This window comes from Acanthochromis polyacanthus, chromosome 4, assembly GCF_021347895.1.
Source record: "Acanthochromis polyacanthus isolate Apoly-LR-REF ecotype Palm Island chromosome 4, KAUST_Apoly_ChrSc, whole genome shotgun sequence".
NCBI classification, from domain to species: Eukaryota; Metazoa; Chordata; class Actinopteri; family Pomacentridae; genus Acanthochromis; species Acanthochromis polyacanthus.
This window is the reverse complement of record NC_067116.1, coordinates 28526377-28552524: the sequence shown is the minus strand read 5'-3', so window position 1 is coordinate 28552524 and position 26148 is coordinate 28526377. Positions and strand designations below refer to the sequence as shown.

The following is a 26148-nucleotide window of genomic DNA, read 5'->3' as shown; positions in this document are numbered from 1 at the left end:
ACACAGAGGTAAATGTCAGAGCTGTTACTCTGTTGTCCAACAGAAAGATGAAAGAATTTGTGAAGAATCAAGAAAGTATATAAATTGTTGTAAAGTGTAAATTGTAACAGTCATAAACTGTAAAACAAAACAAAAAGTTAATCGTAATTTGACATTTTTTTGTCTTTTTTCTTTTACTGTGTCTTTCAAATGTGAATAAATTTGAGAAATAGCCTGCAAATTATATTATTTATACAAGCATATATTTGTATATTTATATAAACACACACATGCAAGTCCCAACACAAGGAACACTCTCAAAAAGCCATGAAAAATGTGCTTTTATTTTTGAAAAGCTAAAATAAGATCGCCCAAACCCATTACCCTCATGGATACATCTTCTCTCTGAGGTCAAACAGACGATTCTCCGTTTTCTCTATCATCTCTAATGCAGGCAGAGCACTAAAGTCAGATGTTCCACTGATGCAAGACACTAAAAAACATCTAATGTTGTTTGCATCCTGCAGAGGCAAGGGTGGGCGTTTGAGTGCTCTGTGTATGCACCTAAGTGTAACATCACTGACCTTGTTTTAGCTGTACTTTGGCACCAACAAGCTGAAGGAAAATGTTCCGTACGCTTCTGCCTTGGCATTGTTTACGTCCTGTTACTATTCTGCTGCTCAAGAAAAGAGCCCAACAACCTCTGCATGCACCACTCACACAATACCTCGCAATTTATTAAAGTTGATTCTGTGTGATCTTTGATTTCTGGACTGATGCTGGATAAGTTTATAAAATGAATATCAGAGAGTAGCGCTATAATCTTGACTTTCCTGTCAGCTCAGTGTTACAGGAACCCTGGTTAAGAAACAACTCAGTCTTATCTGACAGTTAGCCTGATCTGGAGCAGGTTAGTTTAAATCAGCTTCACTTTCCAGAGTAACTGCTTGAACTATATTGAATTTTCTTTATGCAACCAAAAAAATAAAGTTTCTGAAATAAGCCTGGTTAATTTGATTAACTCATTTTATGGAACAGGCCTTAGGTTGCTACAAACTAACCCAGACTGGTCCGTTATGTTTCTGCTGCTGATGCAAAAGATGTTGAAAAAAATCACTCATCTATCCTGAGTGTCCTAACAGTCTCCTTTTCAATCTCCAAACCTTATCCAATTTTCTTTTTTAGCAAAAGCAAAATTTCATATTTCACTTTACTTCCGTCATTGTTGCATAAAAGTTATAAAAAGCCAAACCATCTGCTTCTGGCTGTAGATTTGAAGGGCAGTGTGTTCAGGTCAGGTCCCTCTGAAACATTCACGTTATATCATTTCCTTGGAGGAGACTCTTTCATTTTCTTGAGCAGTTGGACTCATAGGTTCCTCTGTCTCAGCTGTTTCAGAAATTAGATGAACTGATTGAATTTATATTCCACCCTTTCTTGTCCTGCTGCAGCTGAAGATGACTAGGAGAAATGGTTCAGTAATAATGTTCTTAAAATATACTGAACCAGATAGAGCACATTGATAAAACAGAACTTTGATGCTATTCTGAATATGTAATATAATGCTGAAAGGAGCTGCACATTTGCATTTTATACAACTTTATGTTTGTCATCTTGTTGATTTATTTATTTAAATAAATGTGAAATTTAAATTTGGATTTTTTTCCCCCCTTCTGGCACAGTGTAAGTGAAGGATAGCTGTGACAGAGAAATCTCAATCTGAGCTGCTGCACACTGCTTGAAAACATATAGAACAAAAAAGAAACACTGGATGTTATCTTTAAATATTGTACCAGTAAAAAGTTTGGTCACAGCTGCTCATTCAAGGGCTTTTTCTTTATCTGAACTATTTTTTTTGATTGTAGAACCAAACAAAGAACTGCAGACATCAGATTTTTGAAAATGCTATGTGGAGAGAAAAATGTGTTAACAAAATATTTCTTCATATTTGAGGTTCCTTAAAGTACTCACTATTTGCTGTAACAAACAGATAAAGCAAGTGTTGTACTTCTCTTATCCAGGAGGGTGAGCTTGGGTCAGAGTGACTAAAATCTGTCCTCAGAAACTGTACATGAGCTTCTACATGAACGTCCACGTTCCCTTCAATTTTTGTAAAGCCTCAATTGTACTGTCTTACACCACAGATGCATTGTTGTTGTTATTATTATACTTTTCTAGTGGGTTTGGAGGCCCAACCCGCATATGTGCCGTACATTAGATGATGCTGTTGTAACAGTGATCAATGGCTTGGACAAAGGATAAAGAATATTGGACATTTCTTATGTAAGTGTGCATAATGAATGTTATGCTGTTGCTGGCAGTGATTCAAAGGAGAAGACTGCTTCTAGACAAGGACATCAAGAGGGAAGAAGAAATTATGCAATTTGTCCTCTTCATGTTTAACCAGTCAGCAAAAAGAGCTACACAGCAGTTTTAAAGGGCCACATAGAAGAACATACTGTGGAGTAGGCCCATTTTCTTTCTGAAAATGGCCGTGAAACAAAGGTTTGAACCACCAAAAAACAGCCCACAGGCTCGTATAGTGGACAGTGTTTCATTAGTGCCACAAACTCCATTACAATCCATCCAATAGTTCTAGAGCCATTTTACAAATCACACATTTCAACTTCATGGAGGTGCTGAAGAAGTCAGCAAATCACTAAAGTTAGTGGGCATCATCCTCTGAGGACCATGAATGACCAGAAAAGTTTTAACACAATCCATCTTATAGTACATCCATTATCTATACACTGCTCGATCCTCACTAGGGTCGCGGGGGGGCTGGAGTCTATCCCAGCTGACTTAGAGAGATGCCAGGAGACCCTGGGCAGGTCACCAGTCTATCACAGGGCTACATACAGAGTCAAACACTCACACTCACATCTACGGACAACTTAGAATCATCAGTTAATGTCAGCATGTTTTTGGAATGTGGGGGGAAGCCAGAGTACCCGGAGAAAACCCACGCATGAATAGGGAGAACATGCAAACTCCATGCAGAAAGATCCCAGGTCCAGGCTTGGACTCGAACTGGGGATCATCTTGCTGCGAGACGAAAGTGCCAAAAACTGAGCCACTGTACAACCCCCATCTTATAGTTACTGAGCTTTTTCAGCATAGACAGACAAACACACAGTGTCATCCCTTCTGAAAAAAAAAGAGAGAACAAAGAAGTAAATAATATTGGACAAATTACATTATTTTGTTCCCTGCAGAGCAGAACGCCCTGCCACTGAGAGAGGACATGAGGAAGGAGAAGCAAGTATTAGGCCTCCGCCGTATGAAAAAGCTTCTGTTCAAATTTTAAATTCATGAATCAACTCTTAGATAACTCTGATAGCATCTACAAGTTTTTCTACTATGAAGTTTTATGACAAGTACAGTTGTGAACAAAACGTTACATACACTTATAAAGAATATATGAGCAGTCTTGAGTTTATTAAGAGGCCATGATATCATGAAAATGTGTTTAACACGACTTTCTACACAACCAAAAATGATAATTCAATTTGCAATATGTATATATTTTAGACCTGGTATATTTTCTCATATTTCCAGAAGACCTATAATAAAACTATGAAAGAATTCAAATGCATGATTGTCTTTTGTGATAAACACAGGTGTACCAATGATTCCATTATAGAAAATGAAGAGTTTTAGATGTCATTGGAAACTCAAGACTGCCATGATATACATGGTCTTTACGAGTGTATGTAAAATCTTTATAAGAGCTGTAAATGGCAAGCTATTTTAACCCATAAGAAACACAGACCCATTTTTCCTTAAAGAATTTAATGAGTTAAGGTCAGACATAAAGCTTTAATAGGAAGAGACTGGGACACTCAAAATGCTTGTTACACTGGTGTCACCGTGGGTTCTTATGGGTTAACATTAAATAACTAAAACTACACCAGTCATAGTTACACTGACCAGTCAGAATTTTTATTCCAGATATGTTGAAGATTATTCTGACAAGTCAAAAGGGCACATATGTCTGTAACTCAGTTCAAAATAATTACCAGATACCGCAAACAACATTATGGCTAGTCTGAACTGTTGTGGATGATGCTACACTGCTAATGTGAAGTTTCTCACTGGATATTGGTCCAGCTAAACATTTAAACAGTGTTAGCAGAAGTTGTGGCGGTTGTTGTGGTGATTCAATTGTTAGAAAATTCTGCCAAATAAGAAGAGTAGTTTGTAGAAAAAGAGAGCTTTGCTCATTAGACTTACAGTTGAAATTTATGACAACTTTGGCCTCAGGCTGATCTGATGTGGCGGTAAAACTGCTCCATGTACAGTTACAGTTGCATCGTCACAGCATGTTTACAAGGCAGACTGCTTCTGTCTCTGACATGGTGTAATCTCTGACATACCTACAGATATCTGCAAAACAATATCTGTCAAAACCACATACGGTCTATGGTTTAATCTCTAACTCAGTATATGTGTAATTACATTACAACCACTTAAAATGCCTTTCTTTCTCCAAACTTTAACCTTTCCATCACTTTAGTAAAGGTTTATTTATGTCCCATGAGTTCATAAAACTTCGTCCCAGAATGGTTGAAGCTCATCTCTGTACTTTTTAGCAAATTTCAGCCTGGCCTTCCTATTCTTCTTGCTAATGAATGGTTTGATCTTCTGGTGTAGTCTTTGTACGTTCGTTCATCAAGTCTTCTGTGAACAGTAGATTGTGATGCCTTCATTCCTGCCCTCTGGAGATTGTTGCTGATGTTAACAGTTATTTTAGGTTCTGTTTTTTTATTTTTTTATTTTATTTTTTTTTTACAGCTCTCACAATGTTTCTGTCGTCAACTGCTGCTGTTTTCCTTGGTCTACCCGTTCGACATCTGGTACTTAGTCCACCGGTGGTTTCTTTCTTCTTCAGGACATTTCAAATGGTTGTACTGGCTATGGCCAATGTTCGTGCAATGGCTCTGATTGATCTTGCCATCTTCTTCAGCTTCACAATATCTTGTTTTTCACCCATAGACAGCTCTTTGGTTTTCATGTTAGTTATATGTCTAACTATAGATGCAGTCTGCACAGACAAAGCCACATCTGAAACTGAACGTAGACGTTGAGTGCTATTTATTGTTCGTGTAATCAACATAATAGGACAAACCAGGGCAACAAAACAAACCCGTCAGTCACATTTCAATACTTTTGCTCACATGAAAAATGGGGGAGCTTTTTCAAAATGTGCCATCTTCAAAGTTGTGCATCAGATCCAGATGTAAATACCTGGAAATAAAAGCTTAAATGTTGATCTCTAGTCTCACTGTTAAAGCCTCTGGTGGCTACATCATTTGATGTCAACCCCAAATGTTTTGTTTACAGCAAAAATAAAGGAGTTGGTCTCACTGTTCCAGTACTTTTGGAGGGGAGTGTATCGACAGCTTATGTGAGTGAACTGATGTCCTTGTGTAAAATTGCTTTAAAGGTAATAACAGAGTAGCAGAAAGATACATTAGGTCAATTTTATTTCAGTTTGAGCCCACTGTTCTCCTCCTCTATACAGAGTTTATCCTCTCTGTACAAGCAGAGGCTGCAGGTTGAATGAGAAGAATAGGCACAAATAAATCCAATACACAGCCTGTGAGGAAACTCAGTGGCCCCCAGAGGTTCAAGCATTTTACTTAGCATTTTTTGGTCAAAATTACTTGGCCTCTCAGCTCATGTCCACATCTTTGTTGAATAGGAAACATGAAATGCATTAAAAATAACCTCTGGGTGTTGGGGAATTTTCTAGAGAAACAGGAACTAATACATTTTGTAATAGCATCTGATTAAATCCTTTTATTTCAAATGATCTGCATTCAACACGTCAGCAAACATGTTGCAAATTCCCTACCCAAAGGATTTATCACATACAAATATTTAACTGTTGAAAGAAAGCCCATAGTTGTGCAGTCTAGATTTGTTTGTTTTTGGCTTGAAGCTGCCTGTGATGCCGTTTGGTTTTAGCGATGCAGCGGACAGCAACAAAATAGTAATTTTCAATTAGACTTTGTTGATTGTAAGAAGCAAAAGCACTTCTGTGTTGTTTTGCTTTGCAACAAATACATCACACAAACACATATAACAAATAATTTAAGTCAAACTCAAGATGATAAAGGCAAAACGTTACACTAAACTAAAGTCACATTTGCATCTTCTGCTACAGTAGCTGATCAAAAGGACAAACAGTCGGTCGGTCTATGTAGGACCCTCGACGTTGATCGATGTAACGGTAGCCATGAAACAGCGCTGGAAAAGCCGGTCGGGATCCGGAGGCTGGTTGTCACAGTCTAGCTTGCCTCTCAGGAAGTGTTTCCTGAGGCCTTGAGGACCAGTGGGGGCGCTGCTGTGACTTGGCCCCGGTTCCTGTGGACCCGACGACGAACCTGGAAGACAGAACATTTCCCCAGAAACATGTCAAGAAACGGACAGACAAAACACCACCAAAATGTTTTTAAAGTTGCTGTTTGCTGCACTTAACCCTTTCCACCCTGGAGTCCCTGATCAGACCCGAGCACTATCTGTAATTAAAATGTTATCTGTTGCTGTTTTGAGAAGGTTGTATTACACTGTGTGGCAGACAGCCTGGTACTGGTACTAATGGAAGTGCTTGATTTCTGTTGCACAAGTGCTGGTGACTCACTGTTAAGAAGCTGTTCAGTCTTTAATTTAGAATCTGACAGACAGAGATATCAGTTTCAATTATCCCAAATGTCACGGTGGCCTAAGAGAAGCGGGCAAGGAGACTATTATGTTTCAAAATCTCCCCAATTGTCTGTTATTCAAAGAGCTCAGGGGTTGTTCAGGTTGGTGTAATAGTTGCAGAACTCATGACTGGCAGATTTTGGCTGCTTTTTGCAGCTGACATTTCAAAAATAGCTCAAAGGGTAAGAAACTGAGGCGGATTGGCAAAGCAGTTTGGGAATTTGTCTTTACAAATTAAAACTGACACTACATGTGTATCAGCAAACCAGTCAAACACTCAATCAGTTTAAAGTAAAATGAAACCAATTTTCCAAAGTTCATCTGCTGATGTTTGTGCACACAGAAAGCAAACATTTATTTAAATGTAATGATCAGTTGACTCCTAATTTAATCCAATAACTGCTTTTATAATCAGAATTATTTAAAATACTGTAACACACTTACCACTGATTCTCTTTATTGTAATGCAACAAAAAATAAAACCGCCTGCTAAATGAAATTGTAGAATTGTAGAATTGTAAAATACCTTGGAAAAAAGGGATCAAATGAATAATTTATTGTGCTCTAATTTACTTTACAAGCACACAATAACATTCAACAGTGCACCTCTAACTGGCTCAGTGCTGGTTCCTGCTCCACTTTGTTCAGAGTCATGTTCACATGTTTCAGGATTTAACAAATCATTTTTATTGCTGGGTTGACTATCAGATAATTAATGGCTTATATACTATAATGTGAAAAAGAATAGGTGAGTAATCCAGCAGAAAATGGTCTAATTTACATTTATATTTCACACATTTACCCATTTTTGAGAGTCAAACCTTGGAAGTATTTGAATCTGCATTGAAAGTTCAGTTATGAAAAACACATTTTTCATTTCATTATTGCTCAGGATGTAAGTATGACAAAGAAGCTTCTGTCGCTACTTGCTCCTCTTTGCTTTTTCTGTCTCATCCTCATCATCACCTGCAGGCTGCTTGGAGAAATCTATTATATCCAAGCACACATTGCAGCACCAACAGGAAAAGTCTTGTTCTTTGTTTGGCACCGTCGACTTTGGGTTTTCTCTTTCTATCCATATTTCAGTAAGGAATGCTCATACATTTTGCACTTGAGGTAAAGGGTTTAAGTGCAGTAGCCTCACTGGTTGTGATACTGCTAATAAAATCACCAAAGTGGATGCAAAGATTACAGATTCAACATGGAAACCAAAACCTACCATAAGTTAGCAGATTCAGCCTGATAAGTCACCACTTCATTTATTTGTAGAATTGATGTGAAGTGGGCATGTCCATAATCAACAGGTTAGATTAGAAACCTCAGTTAACGGTATCCCCTCTCTTTTGCACTGACCAATGTGGACCTTGAATACAGACGACAGAGGCACACACAGTTCCATTCATACTAAAAGATAAATACTGTAGGGTACATGTCGGTCTAGTATGTTGTGTTATGTCCCACACTGGATAGAAAAAAAAATACTGGCCTTCCGGGGATGTTTTCAAAAACACTGTGACTTTGCACTTTTTACAGGATCTGCTTGTTACAGACTGAATTGTCAGCCCGATCTCACGAGGATTCGTGAAACTGTCACGTAAATTTTTGTTTCGGTTTCGTGTGCACCAACACGATTTCGTCATGTTTTTCGTGCCGCTCACCACGAAATGCACACCAATGTATTTTAAACGGCGGACTTTTCGTGCCACTCAGAACGTATTTCAAAAGAATGTGTGTATTATATTTTTAATGTAAAACCGCGGCGAATCCAACGCTATATTTTGCATGACATCGTCCCTAAACATAACCCTAATCATAATCCTAACCATAACCTAACCATAAGCCGGTGGTACACTTACCAATTTGCATAGGAATTTCAAGAATGTCCGGCGGCCGCAAACGCAATCACACAAGCAGTATACGCCGATGGACAGCTTAGATCGTCATGAATCCGCCGGTATAAACCACTTTCAGATGTGATTACCACAGCGAAAAACATTTCGTGGTGAGCGGCACGAAAAACATGACGAAATCGTGTTGGTGCGCACGAAACCGAAACTAAAACTTACGTGACAGTTTCACGAATCCCCGTGAGACCGGGTTGGAATTGTAGATTGCACCACTCCACAATTTCTCCAAGAGTTCTGGAGAATTTCAAACTTTCCACTGTGTTTGGACACCACTGATGGAAGACATGTACAAATCAAAACACCTCCTCAGTCCTGAAGTAGCTACTTCTATTACAACTCTAGATTATGAGTTCTAAAGGACAGAATAATGGAGTATCTCCTCACACAGCCACCACTCTGAAGTAGCTTTTGTTTCAGCACCATTTTTTTTCCTGTAGCATACACAGTCTGTGTGCTTGCTGTGGAGACAGTCCACATGATCACACATTTCTGACTGCAAGCAGACATCTGTAGAGGGGTCTGTATGGACTCTCATGGATGTAGGCAGATAACTAGATTTACATCACATCACATGGACCCTCGCTGACCTGTACAGACATGTGGATGTGGTGACATATTTTCAGAAATATCATCTATGACATCGGAACATCTCATCCTTTTCCTGCATATGGTCAACTCAGTATCAAATCCAACTGTTGTGTGAAAAACTAATAATATTTTTGATGGAAACATAACACAAAAAGAAAGGCCTGTTTGGGAACAAGCACAACATTCAGTAGAGATAAAGCCCTCAGCAGTGCTTTACCCTGTGAGCATATACGCTTTTCATCTCAGTTTTTCCAAACTTGTCTCCTGCTCTGTGTAAACACAGCTTGCAGTTAAGATAAAAAAGTTCCTGGAGGTTTTTTATGACTGTAATAGTCATGGCAGAGTCCCCCATGGTTTCTCTGTTGCACCAAGGATCTGCTTCAAATGGTTTGTTTTTGGCATTTTTTTTAAAAAATGAAACATAGAATAAAGTGATTTTAATGAAATATCACAATTTCATGCTGAGGACCACAATGAAGAACATTTCTTTAAAACTTACTTTAGGTTTATGGACTGCAGTAATGTCAGTTAGACGTAGGCACAGCTATTCTTTCACAGCTACATTTTTAGCCATTTGTGCAAATAAAAACAGCTGAAGTACCAGCTAGCAACCCTTGTTTATCATGGGTGTACAGACAACTCTAATTGAATTACCATGATACTGAAGAAAACTTTCAAATCTGACTATTCTTGGCAACTTCTAAAGACTCTTTTCTGTAAAATTTGTAAAAACAGATTTATGCATGTTTGATCGTGTTAAATGCTTGTGTCGACAGCTGTACTGATGAAAATACAATAACTCTGCTCTGTCAGAACCATGTGAGATGGAAAACTGAAATGCCTCCTGCGTAACATAAGTGCAGAGGGCAGCACCTGTGATATAATTGGTATTCAAATGTCTGCAAAGCCTCACCAGTGTTGTCAATTCTTCTGCCCGATTAGACCTGCAGTCAAATGAAAGTTGGGATTTAAACAATGTCCAAACCACCTGTCAGCAGAGTTTTGGTCTAACGGTTGGAACAAATCCCACAGTAGGGTGAGGGAGACGCATCCACACAGTCCTGAGCAGAAGTTAAATTAGGCAAACAGCAGTACAATGCATATGCATGGAGTAGCAGCTGCAGCTCGAGTCAGTGCTCACACACACTGCCTGTCCAAAAACAAGGTCGCCACTTGGATTTAACTAAGCAAATAGTTGAAAGATTTCTATTGGATAATTACTGCAGTGATTAATATGTTTCAGCAGGCAGCAATAATGTCAGTGAACCTGTTCTAAAAAGTGAAACTAACAAATCTGATGCAAACGAATCACAGCAGGGTTAAATCTATTTTAACCTTCTGAACTCCAATCGGTTTCTGGCATTACATAAAAACTTTTCCGACATCTTTTCTTTAACTCACGGTGGGCATCTTTATTTACGGCCATATAAAAGTCCAGCATTTCTATGGAAAATAGCCCAACCATGACTAGAGGTAGAGAGAACTCAGAAATATATTTTGTGCAGCATAACGACGTCATAAATCATGAAAGAGGACAAATAAAACTTGAATTTCTTTAATTATTTATTTTAAGAAAATAAATGCATTCAACAGGTAGAACATTTTCCAAGCACCCACAGGTGTTATAAATACCAGGAGGAAGAATGGTGGTTCTGCGTACTACAGGTATTTTACATTCACAAACAGAATTTCAACAAACTTGGCATTTTTCAGACTGCTCTGCACTTCTCTTTCACCGTGCTGAATGTATGTTCCAGAGGTTTACTGACAACTTGCTCCTCTGTACACTGTTTTTTTTTTTTAAACAATGTATTTATTTTTTATTAAAGAAATGTTTTATTTTCCTGTCAACCTATCTTAATTGCTTCCATATTTCTCTCTTCTCTGCTCTGTGCAAACACAGCCAAACAGTCCCTGAATTTTTTTTTAACTGTGACAGTCCCATGATAAAAACTGGTGCAGATGATTTATTTTCTCACATTTTAAATGAGACATGTAAAGTGATTTTGATGAAATATTGACATTTTAAGCTTAGATTTGGTTAAAACATGCCTTTCAAACTTGCCTGTGGGTTTTGGAGTTCAAAGGGTTGATGACAGATATGACCCAGTCCCAGTTAATTTAGACTCTTTTTGTTCAACTTAGAAACAAGAAACAGGCCTAAATCAGAGTTTGTGTTACATTATATGTTCTAAAGAATAAACTGTGGAGTACAGCCACACTTTCTGTGGGTAAAGGGTAAAATATACACTTTCTTGCTTCTCTATTTAAGCGTTTTTTGGATAATAAGAGAGGCTGCAAAACAGTGAATTTGAACAAATACAACTAGGCTTTGACAGTGAAGTCTTGTTTTGTGCTTACAATATGTCCCTTCTAATCAATTGTAGTTGCTTTGTGCACATTTGGGAGTTCATTTATGGTCATTATAAACAAGACGAGCATAAAAAAGACAAACAGAAAGCAACTGAAGATGATGTTATTAGCAGTTAATATGAGAAAATAACAAGCTCTTTAAGTATGCTTGCGTTCACCATTACTTGTTGTCTGAGGACATTTCCTAAAGAAGTGATTGTATCACTGTGTGAGCACAGAGACAGAGCTGCAGTCAGTACCTGGTGCTCGGAGAGGCAGTCCATTGTCCAGACCTCTGGGTTTGGTGGTGATGAACAGATAGCAGAGGACACACAGAGTGATGATGAAGGCGAGAAGAACCACAGCTGCAACAGAGAGACCCACAAGGGCTCCGAGACTAGAGGACAGAAAACAAGGACACAACAGAATTACATCCAGATCCGTCCACAATCATGTAACATATGCAGTGAAGACGAGTTTATTGAGACCAACAAGGAACAGCCAAATTCACAATAAAGCTAATTCTAATAGAGCATAGAGTCGCATCCATGACAGTAGACATTGCTTTAAGTGTGGATGTTGCTGCAATGAAGCTACAAACTCTACAATGCTTCACACACATTTTCAACCCAATAGCAGAAGATCAGTACAATCAGCACAGTTTCAAAATAAGAACCAATAAACGCAACTTTTGTGACAAAATAATGGTCGACTGTGAGGCAGCTATTCATTCTTTGATTGAAGGTGTGGCCAAAGTAGGCGGGGATATGCTAATGTGTTTTTTTTAATGAATTTTCTGTGGAAGAGTAATACACTTTGACGTGGACTTTGGGCTTTATACATCTGAAGATCTTTTAAATGCACCAAAAAGCAGCTTTTCAACACACTGAAGTAAAGAAAACACAAAAAGGTACAATATGAGCTCTGTAAAGCTTCCCTGCTATGGTTTACATTTCAGTTAGGTGGAAATTTCTGCTGACATTATGCTTCATAATGTCACACTGATGGACTGAAACGTCACACCATTCTTTTTAAAAATCCATTTTTCTCTTCTTGGATATATTTTTATTCTCTAGGTGCTCACAGTGTCGGGTGCTTCAAGTCATGATCTGTGGCCTACTCTTCTTTTTATGGATAGGTTTCTTTTCTCATTTTTTTTCATGAATCCCATCGAGGAACTCTGTGACTCATTGTGTAATTCTACCTACTATAATAGACCAGTAGTGGAGAAAAAGAATGAGCTTATTAGATTCTAAAAATAGCTACATCTGTGTAATTGATATTTGTCAGAAAACAAGCAGCATGTGCATACGTACATGAGAGCCTCAAATATCTCTTGTCAAGCTACAGGCCTGTCGTGAGCCATCATTTTACAATTAATTATTTTAATTTTAAGCTGATGGTCGACACTGCTCTCTATATAAAAGTCAACACTGACAACAATATTCTTAAAACCACTAAACAGTCATTGTTGAGGTCAGCTATTGCTGGTATTTTGAGGCAAAACCTGGATTTTTCAGCTTAGCACTTCAGACAATTCACCTTTACCCACAGGATGGTTTGCCACAATATTGATCTCATGTTATTAATACACATACAATAATATCATATATAATCCAGTGCCAGCAACAGTCTGGTTAACACGCCAACACAGGAGCCTAACTTGTTGTTTTCCCCATTACTTCCAGCCATTAATTTAGCTATTTATATTGACCTTTCTTAAAAAAATAAACAAATTAGCTAACTGTTTCGACTAATGCTTTCAGCTAGCATTAGCTATTCAAACAATTTATCAATTAGTCTTCTCTATCATTTTTAGCTAACGATTTAATCATTTAAATAAAATTATTTATTAAGTGATTACTTTTTGCTGTGTTTTCATGACCTTTAACTGAAAAACAGCTTATCAGTTAATTTCTAGCTAATTGTTTATACATTTTAGTGAACTGTTTAAGCTGGTTATACATTACTGTTAGCTAAATTCTAAGACCACCCACTGCATCCAAAGATGGTCAACATGACAGCTCCCCAGAAGTTCAAATCTCTCGATCGGCTCCTGATGGCAGTGAAAGCCATAAATTTGTCCTGTACATCTTAGAATCTAAGGTTAGCAGATGGGATATGAGCCAGATTCAAAACTGTGTCAAACCACAAATAAATTTTTTGCAAAAAAATGTTTGAAGTCATATTGGGTATTTTTCCATATCAATTTTTCTGATAAATTTCCTTTTCATTGTTTGTTTTTTTATGCTCAAGCTATCGTCATGATTGACAGTTGCTCTGAATTTAGTGGCAGAGAGGGAGCTGCCAGCTGCTGTTCAAGAATTGTACAGAGAACATTGAAGGACTGTCCCTTTCTTCAACTACTGTCTGTTTCAAATCAAGTTGTGCTGTGGTAAATCGTACTGATTACTATTCTGAAAGACCTGGTGGATGTGGAAGTTTTTTTTCTCACAAAATTAACGTTGAGTTTTGACTTTAACCCTCTGAACCCTAACATCTTATCTTAAAAATAAATAAATAGCCAAAATTACAGTATTACAGTTACAAAATTTTAAAACAGAAGAATTGTCCGATTTCTAACAATCCTTTAACTAATCACATGATGTGTTGTTCCATTGCCACAACCTAAACAACTCTCTGCTTAAAACTGTCATATTTCATCCAAATCACTTTATTCTACACATCTCATTTTTTAAAAAGTATTGGCACTAACCAGATTTTGTAAAAAAAAGAAGGAAAATAAAACTGAAAAAAATTGCATAAATAATTTGCACTCCTTGGAGTGAAAAAAAAAAAATTGAAGTGCTTGGGTTTCAGAGGGTTAATTCATAATTAGTTGCTCTGACTCTTGCTGTCAGTGACACTAAAAGGACCCACCTGAGATATTCTGGCTTCACTTTTGTACAATGTGCATGAGTAGTGATGTGACATCTATCTTTACGTACACTCTGTGTTAGACCTTCATGGATTAACAATCATTACAGTGACTCTGTGCTTTTCCAATTTAAATATATTGTCATTTCATCTTTAAAAAGTTGTGGTAATCTTTGCACATGGCTGCAAAGATAACCCACGTTAGCACTCACTGCATTACACTACATTTTGTACTAAATGAACTACTATTTGTTGGTAACATAATTTGATTCTAGAGATTAGAGACACTTTTTTTCCTAGCCTCAAAAAAACAAAACAGTTGTTCCACAAAATTAAAAAAAAAAGAAAAACAGCTTCACTTTGGAGGTAATTTACTTCAGTTTATTACTCTGCAAATGCAGAAAAACTGACAGATCAAAGGAATGGTAATATTCTGAAACCTGAACTGTGTCTTGGGATGCACGCATATCAGAGCAATAAGCTTTAAAAGCTCAGTAGGTTCAAAGAAAGTCTGCACTCCCCCATAACATTCTTAAAAACTTCGATATGAAATTAACAATTACACATATCAGTATGAATAATTCAGAGGAAGTAGTATTTCCTCCTTTGCATGGACCCACTTCTAGCTGTTGGAAGAACAAACAGTGTGCAGACAAGGAGATATGATAAAACCGTCTGTTTTTACATGCACAGCCGATATATGAATGATTAGTTGGTTACCCGTCTGTGAGAGGACAATATAAGCATTTAGAGTGCATATCAAGTAAAAACATAACATGAAAGCCTGAATATGTCAAGAAATAATTATTTCCTTATTGGGATGACATAAGCACATGATAATTACCGCTCTTTCAAAGGCTCACAGGTGGTCTTTACAGCAGTCTGTTTTTAGTGTACTGTGTTGTGTGAAATGAATGCATCTAAAGTACTCTGTATTCATGGTTTAAATGCCTCCTATGTGAACTGAGAACAGTAAAGCACTACAGGACTGAGGCACCACGTTTTAGAAGTGTTCTGATTATATATGACATACAGTCGTTCTCAAAATTATTCATAGGCTACCTCACCAAACAACACTTTTTTAGATTCTTCATTTGCAAAAGCTATTATGTTGGTACTTCCTGTGTATCTTTTGTCTGCTTGTTGCTATGCACAAATCCACATGAGTTGGCTAAACCCCATTTGCATAATAATAGATATGGACAAAAGTGATTATTTGCTCATGTTCAGAATGATTCATACCCCTGACAAAATTTCAACAAAAATATTCCAAATGTGTTCATCTTTGTCCAATAACTATTTTAAGATGTTTCACTGGAATCAATGCCTTTTTTGTTGACCAAATAGTAAACAATGACAAAAAAAACAACAACAGAGCATCTTTCCAGAAGAGTGTAATAGAGGAAAAGTATTTTTATCGTTCTCAATTTCTGGTCATCATACCTAAGACAAAGGAGCTCAGTGAGGACCTATGTCAACATCTTGTTTGTGCTCACAGTGAAGGGACGGGTTACAAGGCCATTTCAAAGCAGTATGATGATGCTGCAGCAACCGTCCAGAGCAACAAGCACAAGAGGTTCAGCACTGTTAAAAACCTCAGCGGGTGTGGCAGGAAGCATAAGGTGTTCCCCAAATTTGCCAGAAAAATATGCAGAGAGGTCAGCAACAACCATCAACCATCCTGTGGACTGGTGAGATGAAGCTGGAGATATTTGGCCATATGGATGCTAAATATGTCTGGAAGAAAGAAGGAGATGCATACAAGAACACTGTGCCCACAATCAAGCATGGTGGTAGAAAAATAATGCTATGGGAATGCTTCTCTTCCAGTGAGACAGGGAATCTTGTCAAACTCTAAGGAATCATGAGAACAGAGGATGACATCAGGATCCTTGATGAAAACGAGAAGGAATCTACTGAGAAACTCCAGCTCAGCCACAACTGGACATAGCAGCAGGACAATGATCCGAAGCACACCGCCAAGGTAGTGAAGAAATGGTTCAAAGACAATGACATAGGCGATGCTATTGACTATTAAAGAAAGACAATGGACTACGGTAAGAAGAATTTTGAATATGGCATTTTTTGGGAATCGATGAATAAAATACCCATGAAATGGGAGAGTTTCTTGAATCGTGTATGTTGTCATTCTTTTACTTTTTGGTCACATGTAACTCAAACAAATTTGACAAAATGCATTAATTTCATCAGAAATTAAAAATAAAGTCACAAAAATTAGCAAGGGTGTGAATCGTTTTGAGTATTACAAGTGTATTATGATGCAAAATGATCAAAGACATGCTTCCCACATGCAGCTAATTTCACCGGACCAAAACTCAGATACAGATGAGTTGGCAGGACATTGCATGTCTTGCATTATGAGACGCAGCAATCAGATGAAAACATGGTGTACTTTTGCATACACAAAGATTAAAGTTTCCCTATGGTCACTGATTTAATGAAAATATCAAAAATCTCCATTGAAGCGGGAGTAAATGATATTCTGTCACGCATTTCTCTCATAGATTAGTCATGGATTCTGAAAAATGAGCGAGTTTTCTGTTTACATCAAGCAGCAAAAGAAGTTGCATGATGCATGTGAGTTACTTTGCCTTTTACTTTACAACACGCTGTCAGTGCTGTGTGGAAAAGACGTGTATGTCTATGGCAGAAAAATCAAAGAGGGGCAAAATGAAAATTTGCAATGCTACAGCTAAAAGAAAAACTTCAGAGGTAGGACTGTGGTCTAAAAAAGAAACAGTTTGACCAGGAGGATTACATCAATAATCAACAGTGTTTGTGTAATTACTCTCGTTGCCAGAAGGACAGTCAAACATTCTGCACTGTAGCTTTAAAAAAAACAACAAATATGTCAGTAATTACACAATGCAGTGTCTCGAAGTGTTGCACACACTTAAACTTTTTTGTAAAACTGTTAAACATTAAAATGGGATTTTGGACATGAAATGCATTTTCTGCGCGATAATGCAAAAATTCAGTTTACACAAACTTTAAAAACTGCAACACTGACTTCTAGTGATGTTTTGTTTGCCAAAGTTTAGGGACGTAACGTAAATCTTTTCATGATAAGAACAAATAAAGTTACTCAGTTCCTGCAAAATGATGTTGCTGTATAATTTTCAAATGCAGTTTTTAGTGCTGTAAACACTACCAATTTAACTCCACTCGTTTGACAGACATCTGAGATAGTTATGACAAACCCTGTTCATTTTTCTGTCAATAAATGTGGGGGAATTCATTCTTAAGTAGCAGGAGCAGCCTTGGAGAACATCTCCCACTGAGGTGCCTCAGGCCATGGCATAAATTTAGCCAAACTAATATTTACAGCCAGAACTGCTTCAGGTAACAGTCACACCAGATCAGTCTGAGTGCCCACACTGACCTTCTAAAGCAGAAAGAGTGAGTAAAAACAAAATCTATAGTTTTAGAACGTCAATGCTGTCATAAATTCTAATTTTCTCTTTAAACTGCATTCATTTAGTAATGGTGATATGTCTCTATATTGATTTTATCATCAAAAAAGTTGGATCTGTGCATGCCCGGTTCCTGCAGCCTGGTCCCTGCAGGTGGAAGCTCAATACTGAATTCTCATTATTTCTTTGTGGCACAACCTCCATAATTTCTACATTTTCAGTTGCAGCACAACAGGTTTGTTGTTCATACATAGCAAAGTAGCATCAAAATTCCTCCTGAACTCCCCTGCTGCTCTGTGAGTATCATTAAAGGTCGTTGGTATTTTGTGGATCTAAACTTCTGCCTAATTAGTGCTTAGGCTCTTCAGGGTGACAGCCAATTACTGAGATGAAACGCAAACAGGCTCAAGCTGCAAAATGCCATCAACAGGTTGGATGTGAATACACAAACACTGGATTATGAGTTACTAAAGCTGATGCTTCTGTGTTTGGATCAGCAATACAGCTAGACAAGATTTGACGGTCACGCTTCAGAATCACTAGCTCACACCCTCCACATGCAACACCCGTGGACTGATGTGCGGATATAACAGCTGTCCTGCTCTTACCTCAACCACCACATGTATCCATACTCGTAGGGGAAGAAGCTGTTGGGGTCATCGCAGCAGTACTTCAAGTCGCTGAACCCGCAGCAGAAAAGTGCCGTGGTGTCACTGTCCGCTTTCGGACACGTGAATCCCTCCACGAGCACGTTTTCTTTGGTGTAGTAACTTTCGCAGTCCGAGCTCATATCAGCCGCAAACTATCCGGTCACGGACAGCCAGACGCGTTGCGGTGCGAGTTAGAAGCCGCTCTCCTTCCGTCCATTTCCCGCAGCTGCGACTTCTAGTCACCGCGAAGCAGAAAGAGATCCAGGAGCAGCTCCGCACTCCCCCCTGCTCCCTCTCCCCTCTCTCTAGTCATATGATTACACTCTGTTCGTTTAAAGGTGACTTAATGATATCAATCTCCAATCAACGCCAAATACCTGTATAGATATGAAGAAAAAATACCCATGCTTATGTTTTATCCTCACAGAGTAATTCACAGGAGGAGCTGAGAATTGTACATTGTCTCATTCTGGTTGTGGAAACACCTGTTCAAGAGGTAGATTGAACGATTTTAAAGATTCTTGTAAATCCTTTTGCACCACGACTTTCATACAAGAGCGCCATGATCATCGCCGCGCACCTATGCTCGTTTTTTTTTTTTTTTTTTGGCAGCGAGCACACATAACTTCTTTGTTCTATCCCCACATCAGTCCACAGGTGTTCCATGTGGAGGGTAAAGATGTGAACTCGTGATTCTGCAGCCTTCAGAGCGCACTGATTGCTGATCCAAACACAGAAGCAACAGCTTTCCGGTGTTTATGTATTCTCAGCCACGTGACTTACCTGTGGAGCACCTGGACAAGGGGTGGGATCAGAAAAAAATACATTAACATACTTTTTAATTGACTTAGTGTTCGCGGTTGTGACAATCTTGTACCAACTCATTTTTACGCACAACTCTGCCTAATAGTTTGGAAGTTGTTGTTTTTTTTTTTTTATCAGATGGCTCTCTTTGTTTCAAACTATAGAATGCATCCACATACCACTGACATATAAAGATTATTTTCCAACACGACTTTACTTCTTTACAAGTGTTTCAGTCTTTGAGGTCCAACCGTTTGTCACCATATAGTGCAGATATAAAATGAAAATGGCATTGGTTTATATCTGTCATTAATTTATTATGTAAAGCACGAACTTTTTGAGAAATACATTCTCAATACAATTAAAATCATAGACTGTATAGTAAATTATATATTCTATGGTCAAATTGAATTCAGCAGGTGGCAGCAGCTGGAGGAGGAGGAGGTGTTGAAAGTCAAGATGGGTAGTTTCCCGCAGCCTGCTGTCTCTACAGGAAATTATTCAGCATCAGTTTGAATATAAATTAGTTCAGCAGCCTGTCTCTCTTAAACTACATGAACAGATTGAAAACAATAAATCAAACACAACAGGGAAATGCCAGATAATATGCTTTCATTACTGCTCTGCCAGCTATTGTGACTGTCGGCACTCAAACATCTGGACAATGAAGCTTTCACGTCTCTTACCAGACATTTCTATGTTGTTAAACATCTAAAGATTGCTAATAGACTAATAGTAATATACAATAGACTACACATTGTGTGCAGTTTGATGTGTAATTTCAACATATCCAGTCTCTCTGACAGTTCCAAATTGCTCTAAGTCTTATTAGGCCATTTTCCACTGCAGGAAATGAACCTTTGCTTGTGTTCCAACCACAAGAACTGCCCCTGTGAAACCTCTTCCAAGACTTCACCTGATCCAGGGTCAATACCTTACACAGTGGCTCAGGCGCCATTTTTCTTACCTTACGTCGTCATCTTCAATGTAAAATTCATTATATACACTAACATAAAAAAGTTGCAGTGTTCTATTTCCTATATACCCATAGAAATGGAGTTACAGTCAACCTGGAGTTAATGATGCATTCGAAGCTATTGGACCTGAAACTGTGATGGAAAAAGAAAACCTGAGAGGACAGATTACTGGGTCATTCCACCAGGCTTTAAAACTGCAGCTGCTTTGATCTCATGATGTTATCGCTGTCTACATCATCGTGGTGTCAGATCAAGTTGGACAGAAATTAACTGAAATGCACTGCACGGCTGTTGTCTGTGATCAATTCTGTGCAGGTCTGGCTTGTCTCAGATGAGTTTTTTTATCGGGTGAATCTCACTGTCTGGGATCTGTGGAATTTCAAATGTGAATACAGCTGCTCAGTACTGAAACAGGCAAATTGTGATTCTTAAAGTCCCTTTTCTGGACTTGTCAACGTCTTCATGTTTTCTGTGTGCAATAGTTTTATAAAATAATGGGTTTTTGACACTTTAACAAGGACAACCCTTGAGGTTAAACTCTCCTTTTGAGCAAGACCTGGTCAAGAACGCACAACAATATTAAATTAAAACAAATTATACAACTGAACATGACAACAGCAGTCATGGGATCAAAGTAAAGCCCATTAAAATGAAAAAGGGACTAAAGAAACACTGAACAAAACTCAACTTAGGAACAGCAATTGAACTCTTCAGTTACACATCCTTTGATCAGTTCTCAGGGAGACAAAATCATTAGGCAGTTGTGTGTTTTGAAGGTTATTCTCTGAGCAGGGCGTAACATATTGTGCAAGGCTGTTCTGCCAGGTTCAGAGCAAATCCTGAGCTCCCTGCTGAGCAGCCATACAGATGAGTGAGAATCATTTCTTTGATAAGAAGCTACAAAAACAGGAAGAGTTGCTTTGTGTCTAAAAAAAATATCAGTGGCCTACATTTAATGAAGGCCAAAAAAGTTTCATGAAGCTCACAGTGATGTGTACAGGACACTCACTTGAACAAAGAATGATACACAGAGTCTAAGCAGTGGAATCTTTTTTGTGTGGCATATTTCTTTAATTATTTTTCACAGTCTGAGACAGATTTGACTGTTTAACACAAATGAAATGACTGCTGGCAATATGGGAAAGAAATCATTTGCTTCCTACTGGACATAAAACTGCTAAAAAAAAGGTGATACTCATCTGTTTCTGTAGACACCACTACAAAATGGAACCAGGCCAGTTTCTATCCCATCATGTTGCAGCGACATGTCTCCTTCTTTTGCAATTACACGTAAGGTGTAACTCAGGTGACACTTTAGACAGTCTCTTGGAAGGAATACAATATGCGATGTCTCTATTGTGGATGGAAACCAGGAAAGAAAGGCCTTGAGAGTTTCCACTGTGTCAGTCTCTGACACTGATTTGCATAGAAACTGAATAATAAGCGCAGATTAACCAGCAGAGCAGCTATACGTCATTGTGGTTTGACAGTTAGCATTATCACTCCTGTTAGAAACTGCAGAACAATTATCTGGTGAGAACAGCAGAGAACTCCCACTCACTGCCACAAAGAGGTCCACCAGATCTCTGTACATCACAGCAACCAACTGCAGAAGAGTCATCTGAAACCTTCTGCAGATGGCAGGACAGGCTTGTACAGAAATGATGGTCTTCTGCAGTGTTCCTGTTCAGACATACAGGACTGCTGTCAAACCATCAATCCATCCATCCATCCATCCATCCATCCATAGTAGTTTAATTCAATCCACTGGACTTTAAGAAAGTTCCTTGAAGATGTTTCACCTCTCATCCAAGAGGCTTCTTCAGTTCTGGTGGTGGTTGGTGTTGCAACTGAAGAAGCCTCTTGGATGAGAGGTGAAACGTCTTCAAGGAACTTTCTTAAAGTCCAGTGGATTGAATTAAACTACTTTGGATAACCATGACCTGGATGAATGAGAACATACACAGACATCATCCATCCATCCATTCTCTATACACCACTTTATCCTCACTAGGGTCGCGGGGGGTGCTGGAGCCTATCTCAGCTGACTCGGGCGAAGGCAGGGGACACCCTGGACAGGTCGGCTGTCAAACCAATTTTTCATTTGTAAGTAGTTAGCAGTCTAGGTGGTTGTGGAGGCATCTCCCTGCATACATATGTCTTGTTTGAAAGATCCTATACTGAGCCATTTTAAAGCAAATTAGTGAAAGTCTCATGTCCCCAGAATGCCCCTTATTTTATATGTCACGAATATGTTTTATTTTTTTGTGTAACATGCTTCTAAATGGGCTGTTTCAGTGTCTGTAGCTTTAAATACAGTTGAGCTGCTGCTGTCCACATCCCCTGAAGGAAGAAGACTTTCTCTGCATCTGTGATTGACAGCATGGAGCAAAACAGTTGAGCACATGGCAACTAATACAGACACGAGTAGTATGTGAGACCAGGACTTTCTGTCAATTTTAACTTTCTCTCTGGGTTGATCATTTTACATAGAAATATCACTAAATTCACAGTACAGCTGTTGTTTTTACCTCATGTGTTTGATGACTTCATTAAATGTCGGTGGTTAGAATCATTGTGACTCTGTGATAGACTGTCGACATCCAGGGTGAACCTTGTCTTCACTCTTTGTCAGCTGGGATAGACTCGATAATCTAGAAAATGGATGGATGAATATTGTGATTATAAAACTAATAGTGCAACAATGCAGAGTCACAGTTTGAAAATAGCTCTGTAGCTACTGCTGGTTAACATGCAGTCTCAATGGACTGCATTTCAGTCACTATTTTATTCTTGCTATATTGAGAATAGCAACAGAAAAGTATGTAGTTGAGAACATCTTTACGGGGAATTTAGCTGCATTAAATGCAATATACGTGAGAGCAGGAGAGAAGTTAATAGATGCACCAAAGCACAACAACAAGTGACATAAAAACTCACCCAATCCTTGTTTACTGGTTTTAAATTTATTTTAAAGTTTCTATCATCTCCGAATGTTAGACCTCTGACCTGTGGGCATGCGATCAATGGTGCTAATGACATTAGCACCATTAAACAAACACTAAGGATTTTGCTATTGTTGTGGTGACACTGCCATCTAGTAATCAACTAGGTCTTAAGTTTCTCAGATGCTGAGAGTACAGATGTCTCATTTCAGTCTTAATGATCGGGATCATTTCTTAACTTACTGGTATTAGCTTTATTGAGCACGAACCTACATCTGATCCAGTGGTTGCGTCTGCTGTCACGTGTCAGAAAAATAGAGTGCAATACTTCTTCTTTTGGTTGGATTGACAGTTGGTAAATCAGCTTAACGGTGCATTACTGTCACCAACGAGAATGGTGTGTGGAAGGAGAGCAGTGCTTTTTGGCAGGAAGATGCACACTTTCTACACTGTGGAAATACTTTAAATTGGAAAATGAAGGCTATGTAACTGCCCCTTGTACTGTCTGTAATGTAGTAAAAAGGCTGTGTTAAACCCGGTTTGATTTGACACCTAAAAAATAAACACACAATTAAACACAGTGAGTTCACTCACATTACAGAGGACAATTGAGCTCATTGCGATGGATAAGCAGTCACTTGTGGTGGCAGAGAATACAAGTTTTCACCATCTTTTGGAGCTTTTGAAGTCTTGGTACTCTCTCAACACTACATTTCAGACAGACAGGGCTCTACTAGACGTGCAAATTGAGGCTTGTGACCACCTACGTACTGTAGCTTGGATGCAGTAATGCAATTTGTTCGTGAGGAAAGAATCATCACAGCTGTTACTTTATACCTTCAAATCATTTTCACCATATGGGACCTTCAAAGGCACAGGAAGAGTCCAGGTAGTCCCTGCTAGAGCAAAAACTTTACATGACATTAGACCATTTGTTAAAGTTTTCATGACCGAGAAATCACTGTTACCTATCCATTATTACAACCTTTTCACTGCAAAATTCAATCAGCTTTATTTCTCACAGTTTCCAGTATTTGTACTAGCAACAAAAGCTTTAATCTAGCTATTTATTCTGAGCTATGTGCATTCCCATGAAGCATTTCATGCTGTTAATATGACATCGCTTTGAGAATGAGACACAAAAAGAACCCTGCATCACAGTCACCGACTGTATTCACATATTAAATATTAATTGAGCTTCGCATCTGACAAATAGAATTGACAAAAAAAACAATTTCTCAGACTTTGCAAAGTGAAATCCTTAAAGCAAAGAAGGTAACATGCATTTCAGATGCTGTGAGTAGAGGCATGAATGGATTCTAGGTCATCGTGTAGGAGGCAAAAACTTTCACACATAATTATGAACAAAAACATCTATACAAATATATAATTACTATAGTCTGTTGCCAAATAAATGAGAAACTATGAAAACTCAACATTGTTACTTCATCAAATCTCTTCACATTTACACTCAATACTGTGCTGTGACTTGAGTTTTAATGAATTAAAATGGGCTTTTTCCACCCCTTAATCTACATTTAATCACTCTTCTGTTGACAAAGTCCAAACTGCATTAGGGTTTGTTTTTTTTCCTGTTTGCTGTTATTGCCCTTGAGATGTATTAACAACTGAGTGTAAACCTGAGCTAAACTGAATGGAAAACAAACACAACTGTACATAGAAGATCCCACAATTTCCAACATGTCAGGATCAGAACTGAGCCATAAGGTCCAAGAACTTCCTCAGGTGTCCATCACAAACTGAGGTGATACAGAGATACAGCTTTATGTTGTTTTGTGTCTCATTTTGCCACATTTTTGTTGTCCCTAGCCACAGCTGAGGCTACACATGTTATCTCCCCATAGAAAGGCCAAGAAGGAATCCATCCAATGAACAAGATGACACACAATTACTTGTGGTCGTAACACACACACTTCCAAATTTTCATCACATCCCACAGCTACTCGCTCTCTCTGCTTTGTCTGTCTTTCTGTTTTTTGCAACCTTGTGAGAAACATTTTTGATATCAATGAACATTTGTCTATTTGTTTATGTGCTCTTGGGTCGTCTCGTCTGAGCTCTGACTAAATCAGGTATTTATTCAACATGAAATGTAACAAGTGCTCTCACTTTGACTTCAGTGTCATGCATCAATGTAGCCAGTTTTCTGCCTAACTGTCAGTGTTTTACTATTGATTCATTATAGTTTGCTTTCTATTTACACTGATCAGGCATAACATTATGACCATCCTCTTAATAATGGCTTGGTCCCCCTTTTGCTGCTGAAGAGATAATCAGTGTTATTTGCTTCATCTGTTAGTGGTCATAATGCTAAGCCTGACTGGTGCACATTATAATTCTAATAATAAAGAGAGAAATTAGTTATTTGAAAGTGTCCTTCCATCAGCAGATGTGTTCTCATCTGTGTGTCCTGTCACAGTATCAAGGCCTTAATGCATTAGAACCTATACAATCAAAAAGTCTGCACTTCCACTGCACATCCTCAGTAGAGATCAAAGTCAGGTGCATATAGAACTGTATTCTCTCCACCTTTTCACTCTGAATGGAGACATAAGAGGCAGCCGGGGATTTTTTTCTCAGCCAGGAGTGCTGCAGATTCATCGTTGAGCACTGACAACCAGGCTCACACACTGCTCTGAGCCTTCCTCTCAGGTGAGCCCTATAATAAAGGAGTTTTCGGAGAAGGCAGAGGAAATATGGCAGCTTATCTACTGTTATTGCCTCTCCTGGTTGGTGAATGTCAACTTCATATTCCTATTTATGAAGCCTTCCTAGACACTTTCCCTGATTTTGAGAATATGCCAGGTGGAGCACTTTCAGTTGCAGTGTCAGTGATTATTCACCCGTGTGGGGCCACAGACACTTTAATCTTACACAATAGCAATGTAAGCTCAGCTCAGTGTGCT

General features: G+C 38.4%; 1 protein-coding gene across 1 annotated transcript; it reads right to left on the bottom strand.

The window, feature by feature from the left end:
* Positions 1-5056: 5056 nt before the first annotated feature.
* On the bottom strand, positions 5057-18823 carry LOC110967676 (protein shisa-like-2A). The gene is made up of 3 exons (XM_022217392.2): positions 18454-18823; positions 11795-11931; positions 5057-6368 (listed from the first exon to the last, which is right to left on the bottom strand). The coding sequence occupies exons 1-3, from the start codon at positions 18633-18635 to the stop codon at positions 6181-6183; spliced, it is 507 nt and encodes a 168-aa protein (XP_022073084.1). The 5' UTR covers positions 18636-18823; the 3' UTR covers positions 5057-6180.
* Between the last annotated feature and the right edge of the window lie 7325 nt (positions 18824-26148).

Excerpts from the sequence above, each read along its gene's own strand:
- LOC110967676 (XM_022217392.2), bottom strand. The coding sequence starts at position 18,635 with ATGAGCTCGGACTGCGAAAGTTACTACACCAAAGAAAACGTGCTCGTG. Across the intron at positions 11,932-18,453 it reads GGATACATGTGGTGGTTGAG|TCTCGGAGCCCTTGTGGGTC; the intron begins GTAAGAGCAGGA and ends TCTGTCCTCTAG. Across the intron at positions 6,369-11,794 it reads ACTGCCTCTCCGAGCACCAG|GTTCGTCGTCGGGTCCACAG; the intron begins GTACTGACTGCA and ends TCTGTCTTCCAG.